We start from the raw sequence: 25,415 nt of genomic DNA, 5'->3' as shown, positions 1-25,415 counted from the left end.
GGTCACAGCCTCAGCCATCTCCGACAACAGACAGACATGAAAGGCACTATATGATAGACAGACAGATAGATGCTGCTAATGAAACATAAACTTTGAACTTATCTACTTGCATATTAAAGACAAATCTGAAACTGAAACTCATGAGCTGATAAGACCATAAGAACAGAACATGTAGCACGACTGGGGACAGAAAAGCATGCGTCTAGTTTGACTGAGTATTCCAACCACAGCCATGACTGGTCCCAGCTTGAGACATTTGATTAAACATTCATTTAGGAAAGACCCTCTAGTACTGGTTTGGGACGGTTCATTGTTATTCAGATCACTTTCAGTAGCTACCACATTGCACTGGTGTGACGTTTCTGCTTGAACTGCCTGCTTGATCTGAGAGCGTCGCTCCCGCAGCCTGGACACAGTTAGAGTTGACAGCCGCGATGTCTCAATTGCTGGTACCAAAATTCACTGCGTGGCGTCTATGGCTTCTTTTAAAGACACCCAGCAGAGACTCTAACCAGATCATTTTGTTTAAACTGAGCACTATAATCAACGTTTGGAATTTGAAATACTTAAATGTTAAACAGTGTCCTAGTGACCTAGCAAGCTAACAATAATATTAAAACTTAAATATTCTTGTTCAACCCAACATTAAAATGAACAACAGCAACAATAACAGAAATTTTAAGAAAGAAAAGCTTTATTAAGAATGCACAAGTATTTTTCTCTAAATGACAGTTTCCCACAAATGCTCCTCCAAATGACGTTGGAGGGTCAAGGCAGCCCCGTTATTTATTCTGTTCAGTCAGCAAATCAGAAATTAGGAAAGTGTGACAAGAGCAGAGGAAAGAAATGTTATTGGCATTTTCAACTGGCACAGAATATAATTGACCAATTGGGTGGGCAGAACATAAACACAGGTGGGCATTGCTCAGTCCTGCCCCTTTCTAGACCTGGCCGTGGTAGCCACTACTGGAAGCGACGGCTAACACATCAACCGAAAAGCTGTTGTACTGATAAAGATAATCATGGAGTTATCAGGAGACTTTCAACCACTATAATGCTATATATACTCGCGTTTACGTTCTCCCACGGATAAGTCGGGACTTGATTTTACTGTAGAATTTCTGGTATTTTATAATGTTGTCGTGTAAGTCGAATGCGGAAAACTCACACTATTGGTCCAAAAGATTATGATATGCTAACGCCCACCTGAGAGAGTAACCACGGAGCACGCGGCCTTTTTGTTTCTATGTATTGTGCCTACGTGACCACACGGTAATACCCAAACTATTCCAAAGCGACATTGGCACCGTGTTGTGTTTTTTGTGTCTCACACCCTCATACACCTTTACCATAAGAGCATCACTTATCTATGACGGAGAGTTCAATCAGAAGAAAATACGAAGGTGGTTTTAAATTAAAAGTCATTAAAGTAGCGAAAGAAATTGGTAACTGCGCTGCTGCAACAAAATTTGATGTGTCTGAGAAACTGAAGCAAGAAGATGTTTAAAATAAAAAAAAAAAATTAAGGATCACATTTTTGAACAGGCGTATAAGTCAGGGTCTGATTTTATGATTGATTTTTTGGGTTTCAAGACCCGACTTATACGCGAGTATATACGGTAATTATGTCAATCTACAAAGCTGCTGTAATTTTGCAGTAAAAAACATTCAGCTATTGTTGTTTATTATCAGAAATCTTCTTTGTGCAAACTGTCTGCATAATGTGTGTGAAAGAAGCCTCAAATAATTAAGTGTACAGCATTCTACAAATTATACCACTAGCCATATTACAAATGAAGAGAGTGATCTTTATGCCGTTTAAATCAATATAAAAATTACTTTGCAGTTGATGATTGTGTTCCATGGGCTTCACCCTAAACAGCCCCAAACTTGTAATGTGCCTGATGTTGGCTCCATACAGTACAGAAAGTTATTTGAATTATCTTTAAGTAAACGTAGAGAACCAAAGTTCCTTACTTTATAAAAATGAATTTGTAAACTCGTCAACCATCCTGATAGTTTATAAGAGACCAGTGATACAATAATTGATCATTTGTTATGTGTTGGAGCAGTTTGGCTTTGGTGATTGATAGAGGAAGTGTGAGCGCGAGACACACAAGGAGGAGTGAAGGTGTAGGAGGCACACTGAGAGTCGTCTTCAAAGATGGGAAGTGTAAAACCGGACAGGTGTCTGAGAAACAGGCTTTATGGGAATGTGCTCGAGAGAAGGCACACTAGGAAGGAACACGTAGGACAAGACATAGCAAATAGACAAACTAATGGCAGAAAATAATGAGGATGTCCTTACAAAGCAGAGGTGTACCTTAACTTGAATATGATGGTCGAATGTGAAAGTAAGTAGTTGCAGCAAAGAGGACAAACAACGGTTAATATAACCAAAAAATATATATATATATACATTTAGCACATGGTGAAGAAAAAAGGGGGATTATTAGCACTTATCTTATCTACTTATTTACTGCCATGAAACGGGGTCTCAACTGTGAGGCCTCCAAAAATAAGTGAAGTAACAGGCCAAGAATTCCACTAACCAGGCCATCAGAGGCTCACTGTACCTCAGCCAGAAAGAACAACAGCCTGCTGGCATCAACCAGAGCAGGGCAACCTGCAAAGCAACATCAAAAAGCCACTCAAGACAAGAGAGAGGATAACCATCAACCCCCAGCTTGGGAATGAAAGGCCAACAAGAGCTCTTTATAAATCAAAGCCTTTGTAAAAAAATAAAAAAGTAAAAATACATGAAAATGCTCAATAGAGCTAAAAGAAACAAAAGGAGACGCCTAAAGGGCCATCCCACAGCAAACAAATCAGAATATGCCGTCCAGAAGGATAATCCGAGAAGTGAATGAATAAAAACAAAAAGAAAAAAATACGGCAAATAAGCCTTACAAACTCAGGAGTGGGGATGTCAGGGTGGTCCCACCTCCTGGGGCTCCACTCACAAAGAGTAAGGAACAGAAGTAAATTTAAAGAGACAATAATACATCATTAACCCATAATAAACAAAGTCAAGAGAAATAACACAAATGTATAAAAATTAAAAACACAAAGACAACAAGAACAGTAAAACACTTGTTTAGATTAGAGAGTAAGACCTAAAACAACTGGTAGTCAAACATGCTGTAATGAATGGGAATGGCCAAGAACAAACATTTCGGCTACAACAGATGTGAATGAGTAGAAAACCAAAGAGTGAAGTCTTTAAGTTTATTTAACCAGAAAGGGAAACGACGTCAAAATGATCAATCGGGCAGGCGACCCATCTAACCAATCGCTTATCAAACACTCTGCCCCTGTGATCCTGTGCACTCAGACACCCCATAATACTTGAGCAGCTCTACCGTATATACCTGATCTACTGAAATGCCACACCCTCTTCCTACAGGTGGCACCTTTTGTGGCTTGTGAACAGTTTTTTGGCAGCACCAACTCCTCAAGGCTATGTTTAGGTCAGCTGGCACCACTTAAAGATGCGCTCTGGGTTAATGGGCATCTTTAAACTGGTTTGGAGCACAGGAGGCTGGGAGTGTCCGGTTCTGTGCCCAGCTATGCATTGGCATTTGTATCCGACGCTGGTGGGATATTCCCCAGCTATTCCAACTCTGAACTGAATTGGTGCAAGTCTGGAAATCCATGGATAGACGATACAACTTCCCAATCGCTCCGGCTTGATGCTGCCCCTCAGCCTGGTGTCCTTGATTTCTTGGTGTGCAGCTGTTAGTGTGGACCTTTGTGTGTTTCTACACCGAGGAGACCTTGTGATGGAGATTCCAGGTTCAGTTTTCTGCTGTTTATAGCCTACGTCTCAGATTATTTATAATTGGTCTCATTCAGTCCCATAAGTTGTATTTGGTGACCCTGGACCAGGAGGAACAGCATATCAAATGGCTGCCATTATTCTAGCCACTGCTGTCATGGCTGTATTTAGGTGGACAGCTTACTAGTACTTGTGGTCCCTCTGTATGCTAAAAAAAGATGATAGAGCAGCAGGTATCCATCAATCACCAGGTCCATCCTTAGAGCATCTCCTGATGTGCCAGGTACAATGAACAATCACTATTACGATATCACGTAATATGAAGTAGGACAACATTACATAGAAAGGGGGGACCAATGGAGTAGCCATCACACCTGCTAGCTCAGGATTTAAGAACAGTTTCTTATAATGACAAAGATGATGTACGACGATATTTCCGTGAATGTTTTCACACACATTTTCAACACTCGCAGTAATCCTTTAGGGGTCCTGGCTATTCTGGTCTCTGTGCAGGGGCGTCAGTTCAATTGGCAGACACTCTTATTGTATTTTAGCTTTTCATTCAGGTTCTGTGTCTTAATATTTTTACGGTGTGGCAGTTCATGTTTCCAATGTACTTTATATTCATGATCCGTTTCACAGACATTACGGCCCCGATTTATCTGCGAGTTTAAATGATCTCCAGGACTTCTGACAGTAAACTGAAGCACAAACATAATTCTCACGTCAAGCTCTTTGATTCTCAGCATTCACTTTGTCACACAGAGTAACCAGTTCTTGTCACACAGTCACCGACAATCTTGACACTTTGTTTTCAGCCAGGTTTTACCAATGACACCCCCCATGTCTTCCTTTTGAAGCCCACTCAGGTCTTCAGGCAGGAATTCCTTGCATCAGTCTAACCCAGTGGTTCTCAACCTGTGGGGTGGGCCCCCCTAGGGGGGCGCGAAGATGTGAAAAGAAAGAAAACAAGAATCAAAAATATGAAAAAAATCTGTTGAAACCAAAACAAATTAACTTAAACTACATTCTGATACTAGAACAATAGAGTTAGATAAACGTTGATAAAAGTTAAGTACTGTAGGTATAATAAAATATGCATCTACATTTCAAAAAAATGTTAGGGGGGGCGCGATTAAAACTGTTATGAAAACTCGGGTCGCAAATACTTAAAGGTTGAGAAACGCTGGGCTAACCTTCCTTTAAACACAGCCGAAGCGCCAACAGGGGAGCTGCTGAATCTGCCATGACTTATCATGCGACTGCTGCCCTCTGCTGGTGATGTGTGAAGGTGCAATGACAACGTGTCACTGAACCCTTGTGAACCTCCTGAACGCTGAATCTAGGCAGGCAGAAAGTAACCACACGGGACCATTAAGCCACTGTTGATTAAAATATATTAGGGCTGGGCAAGTTAACGTGTGATTATCGCACTCACGCCGTCAGTTATTGTATTGTTCGTTAACGCAGTTTTGGTTATTATTATTATTATTTTGAATGCCTCAGTCTCGCTAGCGATCGATAGACATCAGTGATGATATTGCTTGTCGATACCTGTTGCCAGAAGGAAAGTTAGCGGTGGATTTGACCTCGAGTCCCCGCGCGTGCGTGAGTGGTGAGGAGCAAACAGCTTCTAAAACGGCATGTGGAGAGATACCAAAGTGAATGCTTAAAGCAAAATAATCCGTGGATGACTTTTTCGTAGTATCGCTTAATTGGACTCTGATTTTTTGGACTCCGATTTTGATTTAAGTGATCTGGAGATCGAAAATAAAAGTGAGGTACTGGCATCAGCTGATTGTGGTGCTGAACACGTTCGTGTAGCTGATGCACCTATGGCAACGTTCACCAGGGAGGAGGATGACAGGAGGTACAAACCATATTGCGTCTCACTGCAAATGCACCTGTCTCACAAAAAACAGCCAGGCAGCCAGCCCACCGTGCATTCCTGCTGGCCAAACAGGCACGGACAGCAGGCAGCTATGGAGAAATATTTCGGACAAAATTAAATAAATAAATAAAAGTACGGTGAAATGTGAGCATAAATAAATAAATGTGTCCCGAAATATGTTTTTCGTTGCTTATTTATTTATTTATTTCATTTTGTCCGTAACATTCCTGCAAACCGTCATGAAATACGACTTGAAATAAAACTGTCACTTTCACTCGTCAAAGTTGAGAGGGTGGGCTCTAACACGCCCTCTAGTTACTGATTGGTGACTCGATAGCACAAGAATTAATTAGAAGATATTACGTATTTCAGAGAGAGAATTGAAGATTTATCAGAAGAAATTACAATGTTGGCGGCCCTTTTAGACTCCGATATAGATGAAACTATTTTTGAAATTATCGAAGAACTGGTGGAACGGACTCGACTACACTCCAGTTCAGGTGATGAGGTACTCTGCTTTGGACGTCCATCCTTTGACATTCCAGCTGAGTCAATAGAACACCTTCTGTTATGCAGTTTAAAAGTACGACAGATTGCAGATCTATATGGTGTATCGGAGAAGACGATCACAAAGCGAATGAGCCAGTTTGATACACGGTAAGCAGCAACGGCTTCATTAGTTTAGGTACTTTGACATGGAATGCCCAAAGCAGCTCCAACTAACATTTTGAACTGAACAACTTTGCCACTGATCAGAGCTGTAGAGTTGTTTGAAAAAGTAGCTGCGAATATGCACCTGACTTTATACTCGTAAAACAAGGGTCAAATACTCAGTTCAAAATATTAGTTGGAGCTGCTTTGGGCATTCCATGTCAAAGTACCTAAACTAATACAGCCGTTGCAGCTTACCGTATATCAAACTGGCTCATTCGCCTTGTGATCGTCTTCTCTGATACACCATATAGATCTGCAATCTGTCGTGCTTTTTAAATATAACAGAAGGTGTTCTATTGAATGTCAACGGATAGACGTCCAGAGCAGGGAACTGCGACACCTGGGGCCTCATGTATAAACGGTGCGTACGCACAGAAATGTTGCGTAAGAACTTTTCCACGTTCAAATCGCGATGTATAAAACCTACACTTGGCGTAAAGCCACGCACTTTTCCACTGTACCTCATGCCTTGTCGTACGCAAGTTCTCCGCTCGGTTTTGCAGACTGGTGGCACCAAGCGTCAAAGCAATGGTACTGTTCTTGTGTGATTACTCATTATTTTCATGACGCGGCTTTATAAATACACAGAAACTAACCGCATATTGTTTATTAGTGTAATGCATCTGATTGTAATTAACTCGTAACAATATAATGGTCCAGGGAACAGCCATAGTATTCCAAATACCATAACTGCTTTAGCGTTGTTACTCTCACTGCACCTTCCTCTTCTTCTTCTTCTACTTCTTCTTTCAGCTCCTCCCGTTAGGAGTTGCCACAGCGGATCATCTTTTTCCTTATTACTCTCACTGCACGACTCGGAGTATTTATATCACTGTATCTGAGTGTGAATCACAGCAGCAGCTGATCGGAAAGAGAATTATCGGTATACGGCATTAAGCACACGCTGTCTCAGCCACGGCAAAACGTTTTAAAGCCTTTCCTGTACAGACCTCGCGGTTCAGAAACAGTTTAATCCCAAGAACTATAAACGCACTCAATCAATTGCTCCTTGTAGAACGGTTTATACTTATAAGTACAATCACCCCACTGTAAACTTGCACTACAGTTATAATATCTCACAACCTGGGCCACTTTATAAAGCACGTATTTACATATGATGACGATATCATTTTAAGGTGAAATGCAGCAAAATATGTTTGTTAAATTATACAGATAAACCTTTAACTTAATTTAAATAATCTATATTCTTCACTGGGAGTGTCGTTAAGGATAGAATAATTAAACATGTACTACGGAGATATTTTTTTTTTTTTTTTTTTATTATTTTATTAATTTTATTACAATCAATACATAGCAATCACATTTTTACAAAAAAAAAAAAAGAATTATGCTAAGAACAGATCGATCCCCACCCTTGAGAGAGAGAGCAAGCCAAAGCGTGTAAAATTTAAGGCTTTTAAAAATACCTAAATCAACAAATTCTCTGTGCTTTATAAACTTATTTCAAAATATTACTGATTAGATCCTGCCATGTTTTGAAAAAAGTCTGCACAGATCCTCTAACTGAGTATTTGATTTTTCCAATTTTAAATAATATAACACATCAGTTTCCCACTGACTTAAAAGAGGAGAGTTTGGGTTCTTCCAGTTTATCAGAATAAGTCTGCGTGCCAACAGTGTAGTGAATGCAATCACAATTTGTTTGTCTTTCTCCACTTTAAGACCCTCTGGAAGAACCCCAAACACAGCTGTTAATGGGTTAGGAGGGATTGTGAGTCCAAGACTGTCTGAGAGGTAATTAAAAATTTTTGTCCAGAATAATGTTAATTTGGTGCAGGCCCAGAACATGTGACCTAGTGAGGCTGGGGCTTTTGCAGCGTTCGCAGGTTGGATCATGCCCTGGAAACATTTTGAGAGTTTTAGTGAGACAGATGTGCTCGATATATAATTTTGAGTTGTATAATTGTATGCTTTGCATATGGAGCTTGAGTGAATTCTCTGCATTGCTACTTTCCACTCCTTTTCTGATATATTAATTGAGAGGTCATTTTCCCAGTGTCCTCTTGGATCTTTGAAAGGAAGGGATTGTAAAAGGATTTTATATATTGTAGAGATGGAGTCTAACTCCTTGAAATTGAGCAATAATTTTTCCAGCGTGGATGAGGGTGCAAGATGAGGAAAATCTGGAAGGTTCTGTTTAACAAAGTTCCTGATTTGAAGATAGTGAAAGAAATTTGTAGCTGGAATGTTAAATTTGGAATGTAATTGTTCATAGGATGCAAAGACGTTGTCTATATAAAGATCTCTAAGCAAGTTAATTCCAAATTTTTCCAGATATTAAAACTGCATATGTTTGTGAGGGTTGAAAGAGGTGGTTCTTTTGCAGGGTGCCACAGAAAGAAGCTTCTCCGTCTTAAAATGCTTTCTACATTGGTTCCAGATTCTAAGTGAGTGGAGCACAATTGGGTTATTAGTGTATTGCCGATAGCGTGTGTTTATTGGAGCACAAAGCAAGGAATACAAAGAAGTACTGCAGGATTTTACTTCTATTGCGGTCCATGCCTGTGTATGTTCTTCTATTTGTGTCCAGGTTCTTATCGACTGTATATTTGCCCAGTAATAAAACTGGAAGTTAGGTAGAGCCATGCCGCCTTCTGCCTTTTGTCTTTGTAGGGTCGCTCTTTTGATGCGTGGATGTTTAGAATTCCAAATAAATGAGGTTATTGTTGAATCTAATTGCTTAAAGAACGATTTATTAATGTATATTGGTATGTTTTGAAATAAAAAGGAGCTTAGGAAGAATATTCATCTTAACAGTGTTAATTCTTCCAGCTAGTGTGAGATGAAGGGTTGACCATCTATGCAAGTCTTGTTTAATTTTTTCCATGCAGACACGAAATTTTGTTGATAAAGAGCTTTATGTTTACTTGTGATGTTTACCCCGAGGTATTTAAACTGTTCTGCAATGATAAAAGGAAGGGTGTCTAATCTAATATTATATGCTTGCGAATTCACGGAAAGAGTACACTTTTATTCAGATTAATTCTGAGACCAGAGAGCTTTTGAAATTCTGTGAGTGCTGCTAAGACTGCAGGCACAGAATTTTCTGGGTCCGATATATACAGTACCATGTCATCTGCATATAATGAGATTTTCTGTTCCAGTCCTTCTCTGCTAATCCCCTTTATCTGATCAGTATTTCGACAATGTATTGCCAGTGGTTCAATGGCAATTGCAAACAGCAGTGGTGACAAAGGGCATCCTTGTCTTGTGCCACGTTCTAGTTTAAAGTAGTCTGAGCAAATGTTATTGATGCAAAATGAAGCTTCTGGGTTAGTATACAGTAATTTAATCCATGCACAAATGTTGGGCCAAACCCAAACTTCTCCAAAATAGTAAAAGGTATTTCCATTCAATCATGTCGAATGCTTTTCTGCATCCAATGATAATAATATTTCTGGGGTGTTTGATTTAGTTGGTGAGTATATTACATTAAACAGGCGTCAAGATTTGAAGATAAGTGTCGGCCCCTAATAAATCCAGTTTGGTCTTGTGATATTACTGAGGGAGCACTTTCTCCATCCTTCTAGCTATGATTTTAGAGAGTATTTTAACGTCGTTATTCAGAAGTGAAATTGGTCTGTATGATGCACATTGTAATAAGTCCTTATTTTGTTTTGGAAGACAGTGATTAGTGCTTGGCGAAAGGTTTGTGGAAGAGATTGGTTATCTCTGGCTTCTGTAAATGTTGCTAATAGGAGGGAGCTAGCTGAGCGGAGAATTTCTTGTAAAACTCTGCAGGGTAGCCGTCAGGGCCTGCTGCTTTTCCACCTTGGAGTGACTTTATAGCATCCAGTAATTCTGATAATGACAGAGGTTTATCGAGCTCCTCCACACTAATAGCGTCAATTTGTGGTATCTGTAATTTATCCAGAAATGCATTAGATTGTATATTGTCTTCTTTAAACTCAGTAGTATATAGGGATTTATAGTAGTCTCTAAAAGTGTACATTATATTTTTGTGTTCGATGATTTTATCTCCGTTAGTGTTAGTAATTACGAGATTGCGTTGCGTACATCTTGCTTGTGAATTTGTTATGCTAAAAGCTTATTAGCTTTCTCTCCATGTTCATAATAATGATGTCTGGATTTGTAAATTAGTTGTTCGGTTTCTTTAGTTGTCAAGAGGTTTAATTCTGAATGTAGAGCCTGCCTCCTCTTATGTAGAGTCTCGCTTGGTAGTCTGGCATGTTCTTCATCTATTTTAGTAATTTCGCTTTTTATCTCTGCTACTTTCTTCGCTTCGGATTTATTTCTGTGGGAAAGATATGAGATAATCTGTCCTCTTAAGAAGGCCTTAAGAGTTTCCCAGAGTATTCCTGCAGAGATCTCAGGGGATGTATTTGTCTCTAGAAAGAATTCAATTTGTTTGGATATAAATTCAGTACAATTCTCGTCAGCTAATAGAAGCGGATTGAGACGCCATCTGCGGGGTGAGTGTATGGGGCTTAGTAATTTCAGCTCCAAGATCATCGGAGCATGGTCTGAAATAACAATAGCATCGTATTTACAAGATTTAATCTTAGGCAAGAAGTTATTATCTATAAAGAAGTAATCAATCCTTGAGTAGCAATGATGTACTGGTGAGTAGAAAGAATATGTTCTTGAATTTGGGTTTAAAAACCTCCAGGGATCTGATAAGTTGTGATCAGTTATAAACTTTGTAATTATCTTTGCGGTGTTAGTTGCCGTTCCCCCTGTGGAGGAAGTCTTATCTAAAAGTGGATTTAGAACACAATTAAAGTCCCCAGCCATTATAAGTTTATGAGTGTTCAGATTGGGAATGGATGCAAATAAATTTTGTATAAATTCCTTATCATCAACATTAGGTGCATAAACATTTATCAAAATCATTTTACAGTTAGATAAGTCTCCCATGACCATCACATATCTCCCTTCAGGATCCAATACTACATCTGATGCTACAAATGGTACTGTTCTATGTATGAGAATTCCCACCCCTCTAGTTTTCTTTGTAAAACTAGAATGGAACATTTGGCCAGTCCAGTCTTTTGCAGCGGAACTGATCCTTACTTAGTAAGTGGGTTTCCTGTAAAAATACTATTTTAGCATTTAGACCTGTTAGGTGAGAAAGTACTTTCTTTCTCTTTAATTCGTGATTCAGGCCTTTAACATTCCAGCTTACGAAGTTAACTGTCCCATCATGGAGACACTGATTCTGAGTTTTTGGTGTCATATTATAGTCTTAACTGGAAGTGAAATAGTTTAGGTCTTAATTTCCTATTCCCCCAAGAGTTGTTGCCATGCAGCTTATTATTACGTTGATAGTTATAATTATAAAGATTGAGATGATAGATTAGGTATAGATCAAGCCTGCTCTCTTTCTCTTCCCCCCTTAACCCCCCACCCTCCCTTTTTGCCTCCCCAGGTGAGGCTAAAACCCACTTCATGCAGTCCCAGTCCTCTGACATACCCAGAGACAGAGCACGTCCAAAGCACATCAAGCCCCCATGCAGTGGCGCTTTAAGGTTAAAAGATAGAGATATTTCAATGTTCTTTAAACGTTTTGAAGAATCGGCGCTAAGCTTACAGATGGCTTAACGTCTATTACAGAGCTGATTGTATGGCGATCGGTTACTTGGGGAAAGAAAAGCACTGACTGCAGTGACAGCTACGCCAAAATATATTGAATATAAAACAGAAAGACCAAATAACAACACAGCAAAAAACGCAGCGACAAATTTCGGCAAAAGTTAAATGCTTGTGTCATGAGCAAAGGCGGCTATGCAGTGTCTGCAACGGACGTGGCCATCCACCGTGCATGTCATTGGCGGGCGAAGGAGCCAGCGATTCTTCCTCTGCCCGGTGCCACCACAAGCCTAGAGCCGCCCCTGTGTTGACATGAATGTAAATATGCTCTCATTTGTAGACTTTGTATAAATATATGTAAATGACGTTTTGGTGGTGACCAAAGGGTGGCAGTAGTGAGCTAAGTTTGTTAATAAAGTTTTTCAGAGTTTTTTGTATGCCTGAGACTGAACGCTTCCACGTGTGTTTCATTCCTCCAGAATTATATATATATATATATTCGGTCTAGTATTATTACTTTACACGCCAGAACTGCTGTGGCATTAGTTTCTGCTAACAGGTTATGGGCCCAGAGTATTTGTTTTACTCGCCGAAAGAACCATCGCAACGTACTGCGTGTCCGGTGAGAGTTTGTGCGATATACTAGAACCATGAGTAGACGGGTCGCCGAGTCAAGTAGTCGATGGTCTTGGCTAATTTTTGATGGAGATGAAAAGAACTATGAGCTGTGGGAGATAAAATTTTTGGGCCATCTTCGGTTGCAAGGTCTGAAAAGATACAATTTTAAAAGAGCCCGCAGCCGACGAAGACAATGGCGAGGAGAAAAATGCGGACGCATATGCAGAATTAATCCAGTTCCTCGATGATAAAGAGTTTATCGCTGGTGATGCGAGAAGCAGCGGACGATGGACGAAAAGCGTTAAAGATTCTGAGAGACTATTATGCAAGTAAAGGAAAGCCACGTGTAATTAGCCTGTACACAGAACTGACCTCACTCCGAAAGTTAAGTAGCGAAAGTGTGACTGAGTATGGCATACGTGCGGAGACGGCCATCACGGCATTAAGAAATGCAGGCGAAACATTGAGCGATGGACTATTAGTAGCAATGGTTTTAAAGGGACTGCCAGAATCATTCAAACCATTCGCGATCCATATTACGCAAAGTGAAGTGACCATTCCTTTTGTGCAATTTAAAACTAAATTACGGAATTATGAAGACACTGAAAAGATGCGCGCCACAATGTCCGACGACAACGTGATGAAAGCGCGAATACAACCAAGTGCGAAACCTGCTTCAGTGAGTACGAGTGACCGGGGAACCGAGAGTACGGATATAGTGTGTTTCAGATGTGGTCTAAAAGGGCACAAGGCAAAAGCATGTCAACGCAAACAATGGTGCGGCTGGTGTAAAAACTTCACACACCGAGACGCAAACTGCAGACGGAAACAGCGACGCGACAACGCGAGACAAGTTTCAGAGGAGATGAGCGGCAAGGAATATGCATTCCAAATGAGTGACAGAAGCGCGGGGGTCCAACCAAGACACGACATGAATATGACTGGTCTGATGGTTGATACCGGGGCAACCTCACATATCGTCACGGATATAACAAAGTTTAAGACGTTCGACGATAGTTTCCAAGCCGAGACGCACTGTGTAGAGCTGGCCGATGGCACGAGGTGCCATGGAGTCGCGGAGCGCAGAGGTGATGCAGAGATCTATTTGATGGACAGCGCCACGCCACGACGTTGAGACAGGCGTTGTACATCCCCTCCTACCCGCAGGATATCTTTTCTGTGAAAGCAGCTACTTCCAACGGAGCAACTATTATCTTTAAGCAAGGAAAAGACATCCTCCAGCACAGAGACGGCACAAAATTCCATATTCATGAGCATAACAGACTATACTATTTACAAACAGTAAATGATAAATGTGATGATCAATGTAAGGGCTGTCATGACATGCAGACATGGCATGATATTTTGGGGCATTGTAATTATGATGATATTCAGAAATTACAGGGAGTTGTTAATGGTATGACAATCAAAGGTAAACCAGACAAATCAGTACTGCACTGTGAGGTGTGTATCCAGGGAAAATTTGTCCAGACACGTAACAGGGAGCCAGATGTAAGAGCCAAAACAGCTCTTGAGTTGGTGCACACTGATCTTGCTGGACCAATAGACCCAGAGTCTAAAGATGGGTACAGATTTGCATTGTCGTTCACTGACGATTTTTCCAGTACGATTTTTGTGTTCTTTTTAAGAAATAAGAGTGACACAACATCTGCAACAGAAAAATTTCTTGCTGATACTGCCCCATATGGGCACATTTAATGCCTTAGATCAGACAACGGCACAGAATTCACAGGGAAGAATTACCAGGCACTACTCAGCAAAAATAGGATTAGACATGAGACCTCAGCTCCATACTCGCTCCATCAGAATGGTACTGCTGAGAGAAATTGGCGAACATTGTTTGACATGGCAAGGTGTATGCTGATAGAGAGTGAATTACCAAAAGATTTGTGGACATATGCAGTACAGATGGCAGCTGTAATAAGAAACAGATGTTTCAACAGGCGTACAGAACAAACACCTTACTTTATGCTGACAGGAAGGCGCCCCGACCTCTCTAGGAAGCAAAAGTTTGGGTCAGTGTGTTATGCCTATAAACAGGACAAGAGAAAGCTTGATTCAAAATGTGAGAAGGGAATTTTTGTTGGGTACGACAAAAATAGTCCAGCTTACATGGTTTACTATCCTGAAAATGTTAAGGTGCAGAAGCACAGGTTAGTAAAATTCGTGACTAAGACTATTATAGAGTGGGAAACTCAGACTGACATTGATGATTTGGAAATGTCGAACAGAGTTAGCAAGACCAGGCAAAACACTGGTGTGAGTTCTGGGCACGTCCAGGATCAGGTTCCAGTAGATAGTCCTGAGGCAACAGACCAAACACAGGCAGATGATACTGTTAGTGAGTCCAAGCAATACCCCTCCCGAGTAAGAAAGAGACCTGCTTATTTAAATGATTATGTATTGGGAGAAGAGAGTGATGACCAAGTTCTGTCTAACATTGATTTCTGCTACAGAGTGATGTGTAATGTACCCCTCTCATTCAGGGAAGCTGTTCATTCACCAAACTCAAAGGAGTGGTGTAATGCAATGGATGAAGAAATGCAATCCCTGAAAGATAATGACGCATTTACACTAACCAGCTTACCTGAGGGTAAGAAAGCAGTGGGGGGTAGATGGGTGTATACAGTTAAGAAAGACGTTGATGGGTCTGACAAATTCAAAGCACGATTTGTGGCCAAGGGATATAATCAAAAAATGGGAATGGACTACGAGGAGACGCTCTCTCCTACTGTCAATATAACCAGCATCAGAGTGCTAATGCAGAAAGCAGTACAGGAAAACCTAATCTTACATCAGATGGATGTAAAAACTGCTTATTTACATGCACCAATATATTGTGAGATCTACATTGAACAGCCAGAGGGTTATGAGGTCAAATGTGACACAAATAAGAAGCTGGTGTATAAATTGAAAAAGTCATTGTATGGACTAAAGCAATCGGGCAGAAATTGGAACAAAATGTTGCATGAGTGTCTAACTGATAACGGGTTTGTGCAGAACCCGGCTGATCATTGTGTTTAAAGAAAGGAAACAGGAATTGAGAAAGTGATCATGATTGTGTGGGTGGATGACTTGATTATTGCTGCCAGTGATGAAAACGCACTGAATGTAGTGAAGGAAATGCTCACTGAAAAATTTAAAATGAAAGACATGGGTAAGCTAAAACATTTTCTTGGTATTGATTTTGAGCAAGACAATGGATGTGTGAAAATGTCACAAAAGATGTATGTGGTAAAAGTCTTGGAAAGATTTGATATGCAACACTGTAAGCCAAGAATGACACCCTGTGAACAAAAGTTGAGTTACACTGGTGATGCAGAAATGATGCAGGATGTCAGGAAATACAGAGAGGCTGTAGGCAGCCTTATCTACAGTACCTCACTACATGTACAAGACCTGATCTCAGTTTTATTGTTAGTAAACTGTCTCAGTACTTTACTAAGCCAACAGAGGAACAGTGGTGTACAGTTAAACATGTACTGAGATATTTAAAAGGCACATCTGAGAAAGGACTGTGACGATGATAAACTGAGACTATATGCATACAGTGATGCGGACTGGGCGGCTGATGTAGTCGACAGGCGCAGTATAACTGGTTTTTGCGTGAGTCTTAATGAGAATGATCTTTTGATTTCGTGGAGAACCAAAAAGCAACCAACTGTTGCACTGTCTACTTGTGAGGCAGAATATATGGCTTTAGCTACAACCACACAGGAATGCCTGTACCTAATGCAGCTATTAGAAGGCATTGATGAGCAGCAGAATGAACCACCTATAATATATGAGGACAACCAGGATGCGATTGCACTGACAAAGAATCCTGTGAGCAGACAGAGATGCAAACATGTGGACATAAAATATCATTTTGTTAGGTCTTCATTGAATGATGGAGAAATATGTTTGATCTATTGCCCAACAGAACAAATGGTGGCAGATGTAATGACAAAGCCTGTGACAACATTTAAGTTGATTAAATTTGCCTCATTTATGTTTGGAGATTAAAGGTACACAGAAGATTGTACTTGATGTAAATAGAAGTTAATTTTTCTTTTCTGATGATGGTAATGATATGAGAGCAAGTGGGGGTGTTGACATGAATGTAAATATGCTCTCATTTGTAGACTTTGTATAAATACTGTATATGTAAATGACGTTTTGGTGGTGACCAAAGGGTGGCAGTAGTGAGCTAAGTTTGTTAATAAAGTTTTTCAGAGTTTTTTGTATGCCTGAGACTGAACGCTTCCACGTGTGTTTCATTCCTCCAGAATTATATATATATTCGGTCTAGTATTATTACTTTACACGCCAGAACTGCTGTGGCATTTCTGCTAACACCCTGTTTGCTGCAATAAATTATTTCATCGAAGTGAAACACATGTTTAATAACGTGCTTTAACTCCTATCATCATGAAAATGACATCACGTATACATCTCAGTATTTTAGTTATTCAGAGAGCTGTAATATCACGAATGTAATGGACTCTGTGTCCAGTTGGAGGAAGAGAGACGGTTTAAAAAGCAAGCAGTGATTCACACACATAGAGCACATAGAAAATCAAATACAAAACAAAGCATTTAACGTGCTACTTTAATTACGATGTGATTTGAGAAACTGGTTAATTAAACGATATTAAGATGAAGTTTATGATGTTCTACTTTAATGACAAAATAAACTACGTGATTAAAGTGGAAATGTCGAGATTGAAGTTAACATTACGTGCTTTTTCCCCACCGTGTGCCTTTTTTTCTCTGTACCCTAATAAGCTTTCATATGACACTCAGACAGTGGGCCACAATTCGCCTTTTCACGGCGACTTTGATATGTGACTTCTTTTTTATTTCCGGCACTGTGTGATTTTGTGAATGTGAGCTTTCAAGTTTCTCCAACACGCTATGTCACTCGATCAACTTCCTTTTGTTGATTATACCACGGTTTATTTGAACAAATACTATGTTTTTCCTTTGCCTCCACTTGGTATTCGCTGAAATTCTTATATTTCCCCCGTGCTTTTCCCATTGTCTTTTCACAGAAGGCTGAGCTTAAGGGTGATTTATATTTATTTGCATATTAAAAGAGGCGTAATTCTGGGAGGTGTTGGGGCATTACATAAAGCGCGTGCACGAGAAGTTACTTTTCACACTGATCGGGATTTAGGTAGAGGAAGAACGTGGAAGTTGGAGTACGCACAAATTCCTGCATCTGGATTTTTCTGTGCGTAAGCACATTTCGGCTTTTGTGCTTACGCCATGTTATAATGCGAGTTCTACGCACGGCGTTATACATGAGGCCCCTGAACTGGAGTGTAGTCGAGTCCGTTCCACCAGTTCTTCGATAATTCCAAAAATAGTTTCATCTATATTGGAGTCTAAAAGGGCCGCCAACATTGCAATTTCTTCAGATAAATCATCAATTCTCTCTCTGAAATACGTAATATCTTCGGCAGAACCCATTTCATCGGCAGTAGTAAGCATTTTTCTAATTAATTCTTGTGCTATCGATTCACCAATCAGTAACTAGAGGGCGTGTTAGAGCCCACCCTCTCAACTTTGACAAGTGAAAGTGACAGTTTTATTTCAAGCCGTATTTCATGACGGTTTGCAGGAATGTTACGGACAAAATGAAATAAATTAAGCAAAGGAAAAATATACTATTTGTTCAAATAAACTGTGGTATAATCAACAAAAGGAAGTTGATCGAGTGACATAGCGTGTTGGAGAAACTTGAAAGCTCAGATATCAGTCCCCGTGAAAAGGCGAGTCGTAGCCTACTGTCTGAGTGTCATATGAAAGCTTTTTAGGGTACAGAGAAAAAAAAAGGCACAGTGGAGGAAAAAGCACGAAATGTCAACTTTAATCTCGAAATTTCCACTTTAATCATGTAGTTTATTTTGTCATTAAAGTAGAACATTATAAACGTCATCTTAAAATCATTTACTTAACCAGTTTCTCAAATCACACCATAATTAAAGTAGCACGTTAAATGCTTTGTTTTGTATTTGATCTTGTATGTGCTCTATGTGTGTGAATCACTACTTGCTTTTTAAACCGGCTCTCTTCCTCCGACTGGACACAGAATCCATTACATTCGTGATATTACAGTTCTCTGAATAACTAAAATACTGAGATGTATACGTGATATCATTTTCATGATGATAAGAGTTAAAGCACGTTATTAAACATGGGTTTTACAGCACAGCGATTGTGCACGACCATCGATGAAATTATTTATTGCAGCAGCGGCTCTAGGTTTGTGGTGGCACTGGGCAGAAAAAGAATCGGTGGCTCCTTCGCCCGCCAATGTCAGTAAGGTAGATTATGCACGGCGAATGGCCACGTCCGTTGCAGACACTGCATAGCCGCCTCGTGCTCATGACACAAGCATTTAACTTTTGTCGAAATTTACCGCTGCATTTTTAGCTGTGTCGTTATTTTCTCTTTCTGTTTTATATTCAATATGTATTGGCGTAGCCGCCCATGCAGTTCTTGCTTTTCTTTCTCCAAGTAACCGATCGCCATACAATCAGCTCTGTAATAGATGTTAAGCCATCTGTAAACTTAGAGCGCTGATTCTTTAAAAAGTTTAAGGAACATTGAAATATCTTCGTAGTACATGTTTAATTATTCTATCCTTCACGCCAGTCCCAGTGAAGAATATAGATTATTTAAATGAAGTTAAAGTTTTACCTGTATAATATAATAAACATATTTTGCTGCATTTCATCTTAAAATTGTATTGTCATCATATGTAAATACGCACTTTATAAAGTGGCTCAGGTTGTGAGATATTATAACTGTAGTGCAAGTTTACAGTGGGGTGATTGTACTTATAAGTACTAACAGTTCTACAAGGAGCAGTGATTGAGTGCGTTTATAATTCTTGGGATGAAACTGTTTCTGAACCGCGAGGTCCGTACAGGAAAGGCTTTAAAACGTTTTGCCGTAGCTGAGGTAGCGTGTGCCTGATGCTGTATACCGATAATTCTCTTTCTGATCAGCTGCTGCTGTGATTCCCCACTCAGATTCAGTGATATAAATACTCCGAGTCGTGCAGTGAGAGTAATATGGAAAAAGATGATCCGCTGTGGCAACTCCTAACGGCAGGAGCTGAAAGAAGAAGGTGCAGTGAGAGTAACAACGCTAAAGCAGTTATGGTATTTGGAATACTATGGCTATTCCCTGGGCCATTATATTGTTACAAGTTAATTACAATCAGATGCGTTACACTAATAAACAATATGCGGTTAGTTTCAGTGTATTTATAAAGCCGTGTCATGAAAATAATGAGTAATCACACAGGAACAGTACCATTGCTTTGACGCTTGGTGCCACCAGTCTGCAAAACCGAGCAGAGAACTTGCGTACGACAAGGCATGAGGTACCGTGGAAAAGTGCGTGGCTTTACGCCAAGTGTAGGTTTTATACATCGCGATTTGAACGTGGAAAAGTTCTTACTCAACATTTCTGTGCGTACGCACCGTTTATACATGAGGCCCCAGGTCCTTGGACTTATACCAAACAGGACGTATACCAAACAAATAATGTAAAAATGAATAATTCGTTCCAATGAAAAAAAAATCCTATTGTTATTGGCATACATTGATGGAGTTGTATAAAAAATGTAAACACTGCTTAATATTAAAATACATAAATACAAAAGCGATTAGATGAAATACATGAAAATTTAACCTCACTTTACTTTTTAATAACGTCTTTGTTTTTCACAATTGTCGATACCGTCGTTCTCGGCATGCGGTATGCAGCAGCCAAGTCCCGGATACGCATGCACGCAATTCAAATTTATGTGAAAAAACACAAAATCACGTCGTGATGATGCGAGTTTGCTGTATGCTCCCATCTGCTGTCCGGGAGCCCTTGAACCCTACACCGTCGGTAATGTTACCGATGAGCTTAGCAGTGAGGCAAATAAACAAACCACGGGATGGTGAAAAAGTGCAAAGTGCTTTTATTAAAACAATCAACAAAACAAGGTGTTCAAATTAAACTGCAGTGTCCAAAGTTCCAATAACTGTACCAAGTTGGACTTATTCTAAAACAGACGTATACCGAGGTAGCACTACATACACTACTTTTGAGTTCGTTATTGAATTTTGCACACAACGATGTGATTGTCTCAATTAATAGCAGACAATCATGTGATTCATTGCGATTAAAAATTTTAATTGCTGCCAGCGCTAAAATATACATATTCTTTTTTTTCCCCACAGTGGGCTGCACATGCAAAACTGCGAAGACAAGGACCACCAGGGTCAGTGCAGCTGCTGGCTCTAGTGTCCTTATGCCATGTGTGTTCAACATTACCTTACTTCAAAAAGACCGTGTGGCTGCCAATTGGATGTACAACACCACCCAAAATGTGATGCGCCTTGTTACGATCAGCACAATGGACCCTCCGATCTTCTGGAATGGCAGTAATGACAGAGTACAGGTATATCCATTGCTGTCAAGCCAGGGCAACTTCTCCGTGTTGCTCAGTGACGTAGAGAATGATGACGAAGGGCTGTATGTGTGTGAGCTCATGGAAGGGGCCGCATGCACTTTGGGGAAGCAGGAAATCCTCTTCAGCATCACAACAGGTAAGTGTGAGATCTGAGCAAATGGCGCTATCGTTTACAGCAAAACAAAGGCTACGTCCAGGCTGCTACGTCTTCATTTAAAAGCGATGTTATTAAACCAAAACGATCTCCGTCCACACTGGTGTCCTCACATCGTTTATGAAAGCATCACCGTCCACACTAAAATGACTGGAAGAGCATATGACTTAGTCATTAGATTACAGCGGGCATGTGAGTATGGGATGGTAATGCCGCCAGCCATGGGGAACCATAGTGACCAGTAAATCATGTGTTCTCCGACTATATGCAGCATTCAAACTCTACAAAACATAATTAAGGTGCATACAGGAAAGCAACGCTATGTTTGATTATCGTTTTCTTCTGTGAAGGGCGACCAATCAGGGAATGAGACCTTGTAATGAGCGGCGCCCAATCAGCGAAGACCTACTGTCTCTCCCACCCAGCCTGAGCCAAGAGGAGAGTTAAAGAATCATGACTGGTTTGTGATACATCCACTGATGCACTTGAGCACCTCATCAGTAATGTTACCCAGGGTCATCAGGTGCTTGAACATCAGACACTCTCTACCAGACAACACAGCCAATGGTGATCATGATGGATCCAATCCCTGCCACCACAGGGTGTACAACAGCAACAAACACTTGACAGGGTGCCGGTCCATCACAGAGCAAACAAACATAACATACAAGTGGGCCAATTTATCATCACCAGTTCACCTAACCTGCATGTCTTTGGGCAGTGGAAGGAAACCATAGCACCTGGAGCATCCTGCAGCACTACCACTGTACCACGTGTGCTGCCCAAATTCTACAATCATCATCTTCTTCTTCTTTCAGCTGTTCCCGTTAGGGGTCACCACAGCAGATCATCTTCTTCCATATCTTCCTGTCCTCTCCATCTTGCCTCGTTACACCCACCACCTTCATGTCCTCTCCCACTACATCCATAAACCTTCTCTTAGGTCTTCCTCTTTTCCTTTTACCTGGCAGCTCCATCCTTAGCATGCTTCTCCCAGTATACCCAGAATCTCTCCTCTGCACATGTCCAAACCAACGCAATCTCGCCTCTCTGACTTTGTCTCCCAACCGTCCAACTTGAGCTGACCCTCTAATGTACTCATTTCTAATCCTGTCCATCCTTGTCACATCCAATGCAAATCTTAGCATCTTTAACTCTGCCAGCTCTGTCACATGCTTTCTGGTCAGTGCCACCATCTCAAACCCATATAACATAGCTGGCCTCACTACACCCATCTGTCACCAATTACTCCTGACACTCTTCTCCACTCATTCCACCCTACCTGCACTCTCTTTCTTCACTTCTCTTCCACAATCCCCATTACTTTGTACTGTTGATCCCAAGTATTAAAACTCATCTATCTTAGCCAACTCTACTCATTGCATCCTCACCATTCCTCTGACCTCCCTCTCATTCACACACGTATTCTGTCTTGTTCCTAATGACCTTCATTCCTCTCCTCTCTAGAGCATACCTCCATCACTCCAGAATCTCCTCAACCTGCTCCCTACTATCTCTACAGATCACAATGTTATCAGCAGACATCACAGTCCACAGGGACTTCTGTCTAATTTTGTCTGTCAACCTGTCCATCGCCATTGCAAATAAGAAAGGGCTCAGAGTTGATCCCTGATGTAATCCCACCTCTGTCACTCCTACCGCAGACCTCACCACTGTCACACTTCCCTCATACATATCCTGTACAACTCTTACGTACTTCTGTGCCACTCCCGACTTCCTCATACAATACCACAACTCCTCTTGAGGTTACCCTGTCATATGCTTTCTCCAGGTCCACAAAGACGCAATGCAACTCCTTCTGGCCTTCTCTATACTTCTCCATCAACACCATCAGAGCAAACATCGCATCTGCGGTGCTCTTTCTTGGCATGAAACCATACTGCTGCTCACTAATCATCACCTCACTTCTTAACCTAGCTTCCGCCACTCTTTCCCATAACTTCATGCTGTGGCTCATCAATTTTATCCTCCTCTAGTTACTACAATCCTGCACATCCCCCTTATTGGCACCAGTACACTTCTTCTCCACTCCTCAGACATTCTTATCACTTTTCAAGCTTCCATTAAACAATCAGGTTAAAAACTCCACTGCCATCTCTCCTAAACACCTTCATGTTTCCACAGGTATGTCATCTGGACCAACGGCTTTTCCATTTTTCATCCTCTTCATAGCTGTCCTTACTTCATCCTTGCTAATCTGTTGCACTTCCTGATTCACTATCTCCACATCATCCAACCTTCTCTCTCGTTCTCTTCATTCATCAACCTCTCAAAGTACTCTTTCCATCTGCTCAACACACTCTCCTCGCTTGTGAGTACGTTTCATCTTTATCCTTTATCTCCATAACCTGCTGCACATCTTTTCCAGCTCGGTCCCTCTGTCTAGCCAATCGGTACAGGTCCTTTACTCCCTCTTTAGTGTCCAGCCTCTCATACAACTCCTCATCATACTCCTTTTCTTTAGCCTTCGCCACCACTCTCTTCACCTTGCGCCTTATCTCCTTGTACTCTTGTCTACTTTCTGAATCTCTCTCACTATCCCACTTTTTCTTTGCCATCCTCTTCCTCTGTATACTCTTCTGCATTTCCTCATTTCACCACCAGACTTCCTTTTCCTCCTTCATCTTCCTAGATGTCACGCCAAGCACCCTTCTTGCTGTCGCCCTTACTACATCTGCTTTAGTTTCCCGACTGTCTGGTAACTCATCACTTACCACCCAGTGCCTGTCTCACCTCCTCCCTAAACTCAACCTTGCAGTCTTCCTTTTTCACTCTCACTCTCTTCCTCTTCTTGATCTCCAACGTCCATCCTTTTGGCAAAATCCACTACCATCTGACCTTTTTCATCCCTGTCTTTGACACCATACCTATCCATCACCTCCGCGTCTCCTCTGTTCCCTTCATCAAGGACTCTACAATGTCAAATCAAAAATAAGTTTTAATGTATTCTTCTGAATTATTAATATAACTTAAAACATTTTTGGAATAATTTGGCAAAGTATTCATTATAATTCTAAAAAGTGCAGTGGGCTGAGTAGCAGAATATTTGTGAACTGAATGTCTGAGTGAGTTTCTTTTCTTTTTTCTTTTGTTTAGAGTTTGCCTTTTCAAGGCTCTTCTGGTATTTGCTCAGCAGTGGATGTATGGCCTGTGGGATCACTGCAGTCACTGCTGTTATTGTCTGCTGGATGAAAAGTAAGCATTTTCAATTGTTACTAGTTTTCCTCATTGGGAGCACAGACTAGATAACAAAGGGGGAGGATTTGCAAACTTGATTAATTTTGCTCATTTAGTAATTTCAAAAAGTGTTGCAATAAGGGACTTTCCTGCAAGCATTTTATGAAGCACAATACATTTAATTGACAGCAAACATTGGTGGTGACTTCATTGTTTTGACACTTCTCTGTCTGTGAGTATCGCCAGAGCTGCACACAATGAGCGCGTGGGAGTCCTGTGGCACATCGGTCACCACTGACTCATCGGTCTCCAGGGCGACTCCAGCCCACACACAACTTGCTTCATGGTGTGAAATGTGGGCCGCTGGAGGCTGACAGCTGATACAACAGACAGTTCTGGTTCATGTAGTGCTGACTAAGATGTGTAAGAAAGTTTCAATCTTGTAAGTGTTTATGACTTCAGAGAACCATTGTGAGTTTGTCTTTATTTGCTTTTGCATTTCTAAGCCTGTTGAATCCAACATTCTGGTTATGGGGGTCTGAGCCTATTGGGCCAAAGCCAAATGGCGTGCCAATAGGTGAAAACGTTCTCTCAAATGCAGACACCACACTAACTTAGAGTGACCAGTTACCCTAACCCACAGATTTTAGGGATGGAGGTAGAGAGTCTGAGTTCCCAGAGAAAAGCCCATGTAGACATACGGCTGGGCTAGGACTCAAATGAAGGGTGTGTGAGGCCTGTTCTATGATGGTCTAGCATGCTGCCTTTGAGTGCACTGCTACCAAGAAGGACTCCAGGCCACATAACCCTCATGTGGATCAAGAAAGATTAAGGAAATTATGAAATCCATATATCACCCAATTTTCATGACATCTGTTTTCTAAAATGATTTTTTACCTTTTTATGACCAAACCCAGGTAGTTATTTACGCTTAGTAAGACAAGTAATAAGGTAAGGTAGTTCTGGTCATTAATCATGGAAACAGAGAGCAGTGATATGTTGCATGTTA

The 25,415-nt window shown here is 40.8% G+C and overlaps 1 protein-coding gene across 1 annotated transcript in view; it reads left to right on the top strand.

Moving 5' to 3' along the window:
• Positions 1-25,415, top strand: part of si:dkey-65b12.12 — a 56,800-nt gene that overhangs the window by 3,856 nt on the left and 27,529 nt on the right. The window contains exons 2-3 of the mRNA XM_039757054.1: positions 20,822-21,190; positions 24,326-24,424. Of these exons, the coding sequence (XP_039612988.1) occupies positions 20,822-21,190; positions 24,326-24,424 (468 nt within the window). The remainder of the gene's footprint in view (positions 1-20,821; positions 21,191-24,325; positions 24,425-25,415) is intronic.

Source organism: Polypterus senegalus, chromosome 6 (genome assembly GCF_016835505.1).
Source record: "Polypterus senegalus isolate Bchr_013 chromosome 6, ASM1683550v1, whole genome shotgun sequence".
Taxonomy (NCBI): Eukaryota; Metazoa; Chordata; class Cladistia; order Polypteriformes; family Polypteridae; genus Polypterus; species Polypterus senegalus.
The sequence above is the reverse complement of the archived record's forward strand: the minus strand, read 5'-3'. Positions and strand labels throughout refer to the sequence as shown.